Source organism: Rhyacophila brunnea, unplaced genomic scaffold, assembly GCF_057557595.1.
Source record: "Rhyacophila brunnea isolate RB1 unplaced genomic scaffold, BYU_Rbru_1.0 scaffold_20, whole genome shotgun sequence".
NCBI lineage: Eukaryota > Metazoa > Arthropoda > Insecta > Trichoptera > Rhyacophilidae > Rhyacophila > Rhyacophila brunnea.
Genome location: NW_028232860.1, coordinates 29,822,257 through 29,835,565, shown reverse-complemented (window position 1 = coordinate 29,835,565; position 13,309 = coordinate 29,822,257). Strand labels below are relative to the sequence as shown.

The 13,309-nt window shown below is 31.2% G+C and overlaps 2 protein-coding genes across 2 annotated transcripts in view; both read left to right on the top strand.

The window, feature by feature from the left end:
* The window catches only part of LOC147071510 (UDP-glycosyltransferase UGT5-like), a 34,053-nt gene that overhangs the window by 7,304 nt on the left and 13,440 nt on the right, over positions 1–13,309 (top strand). The gene's annotated exons all lie outside the window — the stretch shown is intronic.
* On the top strand, positions 6,027–12,380 carry LOC147071511 (UDP-glycosyltransferase UGT5-like). The gene is made up of 4 exons (XM_085948520.1): positions 6,027–6,869; positions 8,036–8,258; positions 10,028–10,247; positions 12,098–12,380. The coding sequence occupies exons 1-4, from the start codon at positions 6,027–6,029 to the stop codon at positions 12,378–12,380; spliced, it is 1,569 nt and encodes a 522-aa protein (XP_085804646.1).

Here is a 13,309-nt window from a genome sequence, read left to right as displayed (position 1 = left end):
GCAAAGATCCATGAGATGTTTTAATAGATAATGGAGTGAATATAATTAAGAAAGTGGGTTTACGTTCAAAGACTAAAATATCAAACCATTAGCTATTTCAACTGGGCCTACGAGTTAATTTTATAACTTGACAAACTGCTTGAAACTTAACAGAAAAAAAAAAATTTTTAGCGGTACATGTTCAAACACGCGCGTTACCATGATCTTACTCCCTACTTCATTTATCGTTTGTCAATTTATGGCTACGGCCGTATGTTGTAGCTTAACCACTGGGAAATGCCAATAGAAATAGCTTATTTCAAAAAAAATACTACCTTATTCTTAGGTCAATAATTATTATATAGCAATCATTATTCATAGGATGTTTATCACATTTGAATGGTCAACAATATAGCTTATAATCAGTTTCTTTAGAATTATCTTCAATTGTGTTAATCGTGCCAATTTTTTGAATTCTTGTGAAATTTGGGATCACAAAGATTATAAAATATATTTTTTTATCGTAAATATGTCACTATATAATGTTAACATTAATTTTACTAATGGTTTTGTAAATACGTTTAAAAATTAATAAATCTAAAAAATCTTAACACTACTGCACATGGATGTACCGAAATATGACTATATTCTAAAACATTAGAGCGAGAGGTTTTAAATAATACTATTTTATGTAATAAAAATACTTTATGCAGTCATCAACTGCTTAAAATAAATATAAAGGATAATATGGCTTCAAAATTATATAAATAGATTATCTAAAACGTTTAAGGAATGTCCAGGGTTATGCTCTGAATATACCATAAAAAGCTCCATTTTGACCTACGCTGAGCATGTGGGCCGTTAAACATAGTTGTACACAAGTGACAGAAGATAGAATGGGTATTCATTTTTTTTTAATGAATAGTTTGCAAGTGACAGTATTTGCGACCTTATATTGTTTATTTTAAATCGTGCACCCACGATGGCCACGGGGCTTAAGCGTCGGCCTATAACGCCGTGGGTCTCAGGTTCGAATCCTGGGTCTGGTAAATACACGTATTATTTTTCAATTTGCGTATGAGTCAGAGTATGGACCTAATAGGTTGAGCAAGTGGCTGACATCCATTACAATTCGTAAATAATACAATACATACCTCTACTCTGTGGAGGCCCATATGATCTTATTAGGATCGGACATGGTCGGGGGGGGAAAATGAGTCACTATCAAAATATGCGATTTTAATTTGGAATGGTTACGTATAAATATTATATATTTGAAAATACGCTTTATACGTTTAATATAATATAATATGCCCAGATAATTTTTAATAAAGATCTAAGTGCTAAATACTCATAAAAATAATCTTTATGCATCTACTTCTTTATATGCATTAATAACCGGTATAGGCTGTTGGCGATGATGTTGGCCAATTTACAACGTTTTTCTTACCTCGTATTCTTATTTGTCCGGTGGTTTTTTGTCCGGTACAAATCTTGTAATCGATTTTTAACTAACTTCTCGACTAGCTAGACATTTGAAACTTTTAGAATATATCAGAACACGATGCCAATGCATTTTTTAATACTTTTAGCAATCTTTAGGTAGAATTGAATTCATTTTTAGTTAATTCTGTTTTGTATGAAAAGTTATTTCAATACCATTATTGGTTGCTAGGGGGTCCTAGCAAATGACATTTCATTATTCAGTATTTCTATCAAGTACAATTTTTTTTGATCGTTTAAGCTAGTCAAGTTTATATGATTCAACAGAAAATTTAAAAACGTTGTATATAAAAAGTTCTTTTTATCTCGTAATTATTTCTCTGTATACTCTGGACATTGATGAAGTGCTGACCTCTGATCGGTCTATGAGCTTCTTTTTTCAGGCCTCACTAATCGGTAACCATCACTTGAATGAACATAACCATTTTACCAGTGTATTGACTACGGTTTACTATCCTCAACCAAGAAAGGATCCACTGCTCTGACCCTTCCTCCAGTTATGTTAAATATCTTCACAGTATTGTCTAGTTTAGACCTCAATCAATTAATGCAGTTAATATTTTGTTCTCTAATGTAGGTTAGTGCTAAATTTGCATTCTTCCCTGAACCTTTTGGCATACTATTCGATTGATCTTTTCAACCCTTAAAATTACCACGTTCATAACTATACGTAATATGTTTTGTCTTTATATTTCCAATCGAATCACTTCCATTATTTTTATACTTAATATTGAAAGCGTAGTTTATACTATTTGAATAATATTTTATAAAAATCTATTGCAGATATAAAAAGAACATAATAAAACTTTCAAAGTTGATGGTGGACCAGCCCGATACTGCGATGGAACGAGCAGTATGGTGGACGGAGTACGTCATCAGAAATCGTGGTGCTAAACATCTCAGATCACCATCAGCAGATACTCCTTTTTACATTTACTTCTTCGTAGATGTAATAGCATTTACCATAGCGTGTATTGCAATTATTCTTGTGATTTCATTTTATTTATTAAAACTAATAATATACAAATTGGCAGATTTAAACTCTAAATTGAAACAATCATAGTCGTATTTAGAACTAAATAAATTGCTCATATATATACATATACTCGCAGTATATTATAAAATCAATATAATATATTATCATTTAGGTATCTATCGTGAAATCAAAATTCCGAATATAAAGAAAACAAGGCAAAGTACCGTGTTACGGACGTTGTACTAGTGGTATCTACCGACAGAATATGAATGCAATTTAATAAAATTCTCTCTGATATCAATACGTAGATACCTATCTAAACACATATTTTTTTTAATTCAAAGATCAATTAGTAATTTAAAGAAACATTTTAAAATGTGCGTTTATTGAAGACTTTTATGTAATTCATATTGTTATCATGTAATACAATGTTTTTTAATATATTTTTTGTTATAAATAAGCGAGATTTTTTAATATTTCATAGTTTGTTTTCATATTTGTGTTATACCTATTTAAAAAAAAAACATTAATTTTTCTATAAAATAAATACGTTCACAAAAAAATGCACCCAATATCTTTTATTTTACCTGTGTTTTTAGCTTTGGACTAAGGGCGCTTGTATCGCGTGATGTAACCCCATCTGCATCTCTCAGTTTATTTCTGTGCTGTTTGTGTGCAAATTTAATTGTACCTACCTACCTATATTTAAAATAAAATAAGATTCTTATGGTTTTTTTTTAAATAAGTACTATTTTCCACATGATAATAACATGTCAACCCATAACCAGTTTTGCCTTACGACACTATCACATAATTTACGTAAATTAAGAAAAATATTAAAAATAAAAATAAATAACCAACATATTATTACTATTAGTTGTTATATTTACTTAAAATACATTTAAATTACACAATAAGAAAGTATTTTGTTATTCGGTACAGAGTACAAAGCTGATACGAATGACATAAATTATGACAAGTTGTCATATAACAATGTTTTATCTACCAACAAGGTATATATATAACCTTTACTTGTATGACGCGTGGTCCGGTTTACAATGAAATGATCTCTAAGTATAGTTAAGTACGGCTTAGTCAGTTTGTTTAACTGTGGCAATCCGAAACGTTGCTATATTGTTTCGTTGGTGTTTTTTTTTTATAAATATTGCATTTAAAAAAACTATTATTGTTAAGTGAAAAATGTTTCCGTGTGTTTAGATTTGTGCTTTATATGAAATTCCAATGCAGTTTTTCAAGAAAGCAATTCTAATAATAAAATAACTATTGTACCGCAATAAGATTTGTATATTTATAGATCAATAACGTATTGGATACATTATTTATTATCATGAATGATAATCGTTACCTAGAATTCGGAATTAAATAATGAAATATTTTATAGTCTAATATACATGTTTGTGAATCTTTTGTGATAAATCAAAATCAAATTTATTTATTTACCGGCAATCGCTCACGATTTCTTCCGCATGGAAGACGGAAAGAAAAAATAGACAGATACAGACACATTAAAGAAAATATATCGACTAACCTGTATTTATTAGAACGTTTTTATTAGCTCGTATTCTTGTTTGTCCGGTGGTTGTTTGTCCAGTACAAATCTTGCAATCGATTTTTAACTAACTTCCCGACTAGCTAGATATTTGAAACTTTTAGATACCAATGCATTCTTCTAATACTTTTAGCCATCTTTAAGCAGAATTGAATTCATTTTCAGTTAATTCTGTTTTGTATTGAAAGTTTTTTCAGAAAAATCCGTAAAAAACAAAAGACTATTATTGGTTGCTAAGGGGTGGTCCTAGCAACTGAATATTTTTTTTTACACTCCTCTCTAGAAACCGTCGATGAGGAATGCTAGAAAGTATTCTATAAGTATTTGTTTGTTTGTTTGTTTTTTACTTACTTCATTTCAAGTACAAGTTTGAGCAAAATAATTCAACAGAAAATTTTAAAACGTTGTATATAAAAAGTTCTTATTAGTATTAGTTAATTATTAATAAATTATTGTTCGATATATTTCGAGGCATGCGCTTTTGCACTCGCACCACACTTTCGTATGTTTGCAAATTATTGAAATACTTTGTTCGATTTCTAGGCACGCTGTTCTTCACCCGTGCCTCACCTCAAGTACGGTATTTTTGAGATATCTATAATAATTGAGATGAAAGTTTGCTAAATTTGTACAAACAATATTTAAATATCTAGTCTACAAACTTTGCAAGCTTCGTCGACGTAATTCCAGTAGTTTTACCAAACCATCGGGCCGACGGGGAAACACTATTTTACCATGTTTTTATTAGCTCGTATTCTTGTTTATCCGGTACAGATTTATTCTTGTTTGTCTAAGATTTGTATTGGACGATTGAAGATTTTTAACGAATTTCCCGACTAGCTATACATTTTAAACTTTTAGAATATATCAAAACACGACAACAATGCATTCTTTTAATACTTTTAGACATTTTTAAGCAGAATTGAATTCATTTTCAGTTAATTCTGTTTTGTATGGAAAGTTATTATTGTCGGTTGCTTAGGGGGTCCTAACAACTAAATTATTAATATATACGTGGAAGTCAATATGAAATTTCAAAATGACATTTCAATATTCTATAATATTTATTCAGTATTTCTATCAAGTACAATAAAAAGTTTTTATTAATACATAGAATTGCCAAGTTTATATGATTCAACAGAAAATTTAAAAACATTGTAGGTATATAAAAAGTTATTTTTATCTTGTAATTATTTGTATATAAGTATTAATATTGTCCCATTCAAAGTTATGGCCAATACGACACATAATATAGAGAGTAATAATAATATTATATTGAAGTTATCACAGAAAGAAGAAAAACTTAAAATCTGTAATCATTTTATATAATGTAACACGAAAAAACAGTAGAAATTAGATATATTATTATTGTTGATTAATCTCTTCTCATCTTAGTCGATCGTGCCTCATGACTGAGGATCGTAACCATCCTACAATGCAATCTTCTGAACTACCAAGATTCTCCACCCCTCACGGTCATCTACTTCTCTATAATATAAGAGAAAATGTTAATTTATTATTAACAGTTAGACACGTCATTATTAGAGCCAAGACCAGTGTAGATTTTTATAATTGATACCAATTTAATATATTTTTAAAATATCTACTTTATAATATAAAAAAGATAAGCCAAAATCTGCGACTTGTTTCGTCGTTTTGCAAAAACGTTGCTTGATCTATAAATTTATATAAATATCATTCGTGGTTTTTCAATTTTTTTTTTATAATCTCTACTTTACCAATACGGTTGTGATTTTATTAATATGATGTTTCAGAATGTTGGCATACATATTAAATTTCCAACTTATTTAAACTAAGAAGATACCACTGAAATAATATCATCCCTAATTAATTACTTACTTAAAAATTATTTTAAAATATGATTTAAAAAAGTGATTTAAATACCAGTTTATTGTATATAACATTATAGACAGTAAACATTTTATTATTACAAGTGAAATAATCCTATCATATAAATTAAAAATGAAGAAATTAAAAATGAATACCATTTTTATGTTGCTATTTCTGGTGCAATTGTTTGGCGAAAAATGCGATTGCGCACGAATTTTTGGCATGTTTCCTACTCCATCAATCAGTCACCAAGTGGTATTCAGAACCCTCATGGAAGAACTCTCCAGACGGGGACATGAACTAGTTGTAATAACTACAGATCCTGTTATCCACACTGAGCCAGAATATGATAACCTAATACAAATAGATGTCCACGATATATCATACTCCATATGGAAAGAAAGACTGCATGATATGTTCTCCCCTGATAAAGAACGATCAGGATTGAGTGTGCTTGCACCGTTACATGATACTTTATTAGAAGTATCTGATGCTCAACTAGGACACCCTCAAGTCAAAAGTTTAATCCAAGATCCTTCTGAAAAATTTGATCTTTGTTTTTTTGAATCGCTAGTACCAGTAGCGTTCGCTTTTGCTGAACGTTTTAATTGTTCAGTGATATTAATTTCTTCACTAACAGGTCTCCTCCATAGTCACGATGCAATAGGAAATCCTTCGCATCCTGTTTTGTATCCTGACCCACTGTCAACCTGTACTGGGTTGACTTGTAATTTTTGGGAAAGACTCTATGAAGTATTTACAAGTATGAAATTTAGATATCTTCACAATTGGTTAGTACTACCAAAGTACCAAGAGTTGGCAGTCAAACATTTTGGAAATAATTCAAAGTCACTGCTAAAAATTGAACAAGATGCTGATATGCTGTTTCTTAGTGGAATCACTCTATTTTCTGGAATAAGGCCGACGGTTCCTGGAATTATTTATATGGGAAATTTATATTTAGGACCTGAAACTAAACCATTGCCACAGGTAATAATAACATACTTCTACATTATCATAGTATTATCATAATCGATAGCAAAAGTTGGAATTACCTCACGCTAATAGATACATATTGGGGGTCCAAAAATATATTAAAACAGTTTACTTAGATACCTACTTTTCTTGATCTGTGTTCTAGAAATCAATCATAATCAAAATCTAATAAATTTAATATTATGATCTTTGGTATTTAATTTATGACATTCTTAAATAAGACATTTATTTACTTTTTAATTTATTATATATTTAGGAAGTCTGGGCTATAGCTCGTTATGGTAAATACAAGCCTGACGATTTCAAACTCCTCGGTTGATAATAATTTGCTCTAATCGAATATATTGAACGTGTTGGGGGGGTTTTTTTTATACAAATATACGTTATATTATAATATCTTATAATATCTTATCCCTGCAATTATCTGTATTAATGGCACCCAACTGGAGCAAGTCAGCAGCTACGTCTGTCTCGAACAGCAGGTGCCCATAGACGGAAGCATGCACGATGAAATTGCTCGAAAAACAAAGCTGGGATAGAGTGCTTTCGGACGACTGAATAGAATCTTCCAGAGTGACTACCATTATGTATTAAGCGTAGGGTGTTCAACCAATGTGTGCTACCCGTGCTCACGTATGGCTGCGAGACATGGATCCTCAACACTAGAGATGTCCAAAGGCTAAGAGTCGCACAGCGAGGCATGGAGAGGTGTATGTTGGGCATCACGCGAAAGGACCGTAAGGGAAACGAATGTGTTAGGAAGCAGAGTGGAGTACGCGATGTAATATACGTTGCCAAACAGCTGAAATGGAGATGGGCGGGACACATTGCTCGCCAAAAAGACGACCGTTGGACAAATGCCGTCATCCAGTGGTATCTAAGGGGTACGAAACAGCCACAAGGTCACCCTAAAAGCCGCTGGATTGACGAACTGGTAAAGTTCGGCGGAAATACGTGGCAGCGAATGACACAGGACCGAGAGAGTTGGAATAAACCTCGGGAGGCCTTCATCCAGCAGTGGATTGACCGCGGCTGATGATGATAATATCTTAAGCAAAAAACAAAAAATAAATATTTACTTAGATATTTGGTTTTAAATTTCCTTTTTTGACAGTGAAATATGTATTAAATATTATCCTTTGTATGTATTTTCCAAATAGGACCTTCAAGCTATCCTGGACAACTCGAAACGTGGAGTCATCTACTTCAGCTTGGGAACAAATGCTAGATCAACATCGTTGTCATCGCAATTGCAGAAGGCGTTTGTGAATGCTTTCAGAGAACTACCATATACTGTGATTTGGAAATGGGAAGATGATACATTACCCGATAAACCTAAAAATGTCCACATCTTCAAATGGCTTCCACAAAGGGATATATTCAGTAAAATATATTTTTTTAAATAATATTCACCTTACAAATTTAGCTAGCCCACTGCTACTGTATCTCAGGTACTCAACCATGGTCAATTGTTCATAAGATCTCATATTCAATCACAGATACGTATAGTTAGTTTTTTTCTATCGTTCTTATGTTTTTTTTTATTTGTATATCCGGAGTGAATATTACATGCAATATTATTGTCTAAAAATGCATAGGTACCTAATTAATATTGTGTTATGTGCTGAATGTGTCTTTTTTAAATAAATAAATAAAAAACTATTTTATCGTATATGTTATAATATACATGAACATCTCAGAAACATACGTATTCGTAAAGCGCGACCCAAATTAAGGTGCATGTCGCCTACTGTCACGCTGTCGCGGCGAAAATTTAGTCTATGGTTTCGTCATTTTGTAGAATATTTTGAACGTGCACAGTCTCCGTAAATTCACTGAAGAGTGACACTGAAGAAGAGTGTCTACTATAATGTATTAGTATTTTGAATTATTATTGATTATGCACGCTAATTTCAATTAAGTTTAATAGTTTGTACATGTGCGTACCTTATAATACTTGCGGCATGACATCCATAGATAATTTTTTGAACAGAACCCAACCTGCAACCATTTTATAGAAAATACATAGTGCCAACCGCTCACAACAAAAAAGCGTGATTTTGACCTGACAGTCGAAAAGTGTAGGCATGTAGAAGATGACAAAAACGTTCATTGAGTCATGCAGGTATCGATGCAGTACAGTTAAACGTGAGGTGACCTCATTGTTGTTCTGGTGATTTCGGCAGATTTTGCTAACTGACGATTTTCGTTTAAACGTTCAAACTGTGCTACGGAATGGCAGCATCAGTCTGATAACATTTTAAACACCAAGAAAACGATATTACCCACTTTTTTCCCATAGCGGCAGCTTACTGTGACACCACTTGATAGTTTGTAGACGACATGCACCTCAATTTGATCAGAACTTTAGTTGCATGATTATTAGTTAATTTTGTCGTAATTGCTAAAATACTTTGGAATCTAAGGTTTGAGTTTTATCTGGCATTATATTTTTTCAAGATCTTTTCCTATAGTTGTCAAAATGATGTGTGTTCATCAAAATGTTGATAGTTAAGTTATAACAGTATATTTTTTTATTCTTTAGTCTTTTTTGCTGATTCTGACTTATTGCGCAGATCATTCTTTTATGTTCTTCATCATGATCTTCTGTTTACTGCAATTGAATACGAGATTTTCAAAATTGTAGGGTTGGGTGACACCAATTGTTGATTAGAGTACAATACGTATAGCCTAGTTGATGCCCAAATTGAGACCTGTATTTTCAAGACTGGACATTGGATTTTGCCGAAAGACCCGGATGTTGTTAACTTTTCGAACGTAGCCTATCATCTCTATTAATATTTGATTTTAATGTTTTTTTTATCAAACGTGTTGTAGTCAAAAATATAACATGTTTGCATTGAGTAGGTACTTGACAATCAAAGCCATAGTGTACTATTTCAGTATACTTATCTATAGTATGCCGTCTTATATTCACTGGCATACTTTTTTGTGAAACGCAAGATCTGACATATGTACTTATTTTTACAAATCATTGCAATCATTATACATGAGCAGAAAATAAGGAGAATAATGAACCCACATACAAAAAACAAAACTTATGAATAACTTCAAAAGTTTCAAGCAATATAGGAATACTATGAAATTATATTCTAATATTTTTTAATGTATGTGCATAATATTGTCAATAGATCACTCCAAAGTCCTGGCATTCATTACACAAGGAGGCCTGCAGTCCATAGACGAAGCAGTCCATTGCAAGATCCCAATGGTAGTCATGCCAATATTTGGAGATCAAAAAGTTAACCAGCAGTTGGTGCTTAAATTTGATATTGGCGTTGGTATCGACAAAAATGGATTAAATAAAGAAATAATCAAGAACGCGATTATTGAAGTTGCTGAAAATCCAAGGTCATTCTTATTTTTTTTCTTATTAGCTCATTATTAATCAGTTATCTTAATAGTATGATATAGATACAGGCATTTTCGATCTTGCAACAGAATAGTTAAAACATTATTATTTTATCAGTTTAGTACTGAAAATACCTATCTAAGAAATCAGGATCATGAATTGTTTTTTCTGTACAAAACTAATCTATCATCATTGATGATGCTAATTCAGAGGTCAATATTCTACGTACTTGAGAGCTTGGGTTTAGGCCTGGAAATTATGTATTGAACTGATTTTTTGGTATACATATTTTAACTTTTAAACCCTATGAATATCATATATTTTTCCAATTGTGTTCTAGTTTATGTTGTCCGCTCATTCACTTAATTGGATTTTGTTAGGTGGGTACTGGGTACCGAATTACATTCTATATTCTAAAGATGACGTCGGTGCATTACACGAAACCTGACCTAATTCCACAATAATTTGAAAAATATAGAAGTTTTTTTTTAATATATACTTACTAATTAAACACGGGTTGGTAAAGTGACCGTCTCTCGATTAGTCTCTCGTTAGGTCCCACGGCTAGCAAAAAATCAAGTGCGTTTAGTCCAGTGCGAATAACCCAAAGAGTTTGGTGAAAGGCTATATAACAAACATTTTTTATAAAATATATGTTAATAATATATCCTACACCAGTAATGTACAATTTCAAGTAGGCTATGATCTGCTATCTAGCATCAAAACTAGCAGTGATCTACCACACTCCCATTGTCAGTCTTTAATTTGGACAAAACTAACATCTTACAAATGACATTTCGTCTGCAACAATCAGACAGAAAATACATACTCCATTTTGTATTTCTCGTGAGTCGTGACTAGGGTTTCCAATCCCGGGATCCCGAACTTTTTTTGATACCTATGAATCCCGGGATTGGTAAACATAATTCCGAAACTTTCGGGATTGATTTTTTTTATCAATTTTTATGGAAAATAAAATGAAAATGAAAATATAACAGAAAAAAGACTTTTAATAACATATAACTACATTAGAAATAAACTGAATCTAAATTAAGTTTGATTTATTACCCGTGTGTTGTCAATTCATTTTATTTTTTCAGATAAATTAATAAAAATGAGAAAAATTGTAAAAAAAACAATGCTTCGCACTTTTAACAAAGTGATTCCACCATGATCTCATACGTTTTACGACAGTTTCATATTTGGCTAACTAATTAGATTTATGAAGCGGAAAGGTCATAAACCATGATTTACTTATTTTAAATCTCACTAACCCATTCATTACGTCTTTACTATCAGGAATAGCAATCTCATATACAAACACTCAACACAATAATAACAATAAATGTCTTAAATAGTATAAATTTAATTATATAAGATTTATTTTTGACCGAGTTTATCAATGTTTTTTGTATATACAAAAATTTAATATTAACTATCGAAAAATGCCAATCCTGGGATTCCGGGATCGTTAAATTGTAATCCCAAAATCCCGGGATCAAAAATTTGGCTCGGGATTGGATTCCCTAGTCGTGACATGCAACTGAATATATGTACATGCTTTTTTACATTTTCACGACTCAATTCTTATGGGTATAATATTATATTATATGGTGTGATCGAAAAAAATCCTTCTCGTGAATAACCAATACATCGCGACAGATAAGTTGGACTTGCCTAACGTATACTATTAATTAGGAAGCTTATAATATGCTCTGATTAAGAAAGAACATGCGTTTTTTTTAATTAAAGTCTAATTTTTGTAAGACACAAACATCTTAGAATAAATATATTTTTAGCTCATTTTATTACTTCTATTACAATTTAAATTGTCGTTTCTTCTTTACAGGTACCGCAATAATATGAGACGAATTTCAAACCTTATGAACGACAATCCGCAGACACCACTGGAGCGAGCAGTCTGGTGGACGGAGTACGTCATCAGGAACGGTGGCGCAAAGCATCTGAGGTCACCGTCAGCCGACGCTCCACTGTATATTTATTTCTTGCTGGATGTCATCGCATTTCTCGTGGCATGCTTTGTGATAGCCATCTTCGTTTTATATTATGTCTTAATGGTGGTTTTAAATAATTTTAAACGAAAAGACAATATAAAAATCAAAAAGTCATAACGATGTGGCTGTAATATTAAAAACGGCATATTACATCCGTCTGAAGGATTTTTAGGTGTTAATTTATTATACTATGAATAGCTTTATTTGTGTAATAAATAATTATCAATTTTATTATTGGTGAAGCAAAAGTCTTTTAATTTTAATATTGTAACCTTTCTGATTATTGATTTTGAATCAAATAAATTAGACATATTAATTTCATGCTAATTCATACATCATTTACATACTCATATTAATGCATCATAATATTATATTAACATACTTATAGATATCATTTATTTAATGAATTATTTTTGAAAACAATAACCCTATTTTACAACGTTTTTCTTACATAGCTTGTATTCTTATTTGTCCGGTGTTTCTTTGTCCGGTACAAATCTTGCAATCGATTTGTAACTAACTTCCCGACTAGATAGACATTTGAAACTTTTAGAATATATCAGAACATGATGCGAATTCATTTTTTAATACTTTTAGCCATCTTTAAGTAGAATTGAATTCATTTTCAGTTAATTCTGTTTTGTATGAAAAGTTATTTCGACACCATTATTGGTTGCGTGCGTTACTATGGAAATCAATATGACATGTCAAAATGACATTTCATTATTATTTCTATCAAGTACAATTTTTTTGATCGTTTAAGCTAGTCAAGTCAAGTTTATATGATTCAACAGAAAATTTAAAAACGTTGTATATAAAAAGTTCTTTTTATCTTGTAATTATTTTTAATCTTTAAAAATTGCAGCCATATGTCGTGCAATGTACAATGTGCAACTAATATATAGAAAATAAATATACATAATACTATTTATTTAAAAGAGACAACAATTAATAATTCAGTCGTAACAACGCACGGTTACGCTACAATAACTACCATGAACATACACAATGTTATCTTAGTTTATGTGCATAATAATAATTTTAGA

Coding starts and splice junctions, on each gene's coding strand:
- LOC147071511 (XM_085948520.1), top strand. CDS start 6,027: ATGAATACCATTTTTATGTTGCTATTTCTGGTGCAATTGTTTGGCGAA. Junction 6,870..8,035: donor AAACTAAACCATTGCCACAG/GTAATAATAACA, acceptor TTTTCCAAATAG/GACCTTCAAGCTATCCTGGA. Junction 10,248..12,097: donor GAAGTTGCTGAAAATCCAAG/GTCATTCTTATT, acceptor TCTTCTTTACAG/GTACCGCAATAATATGAGAC.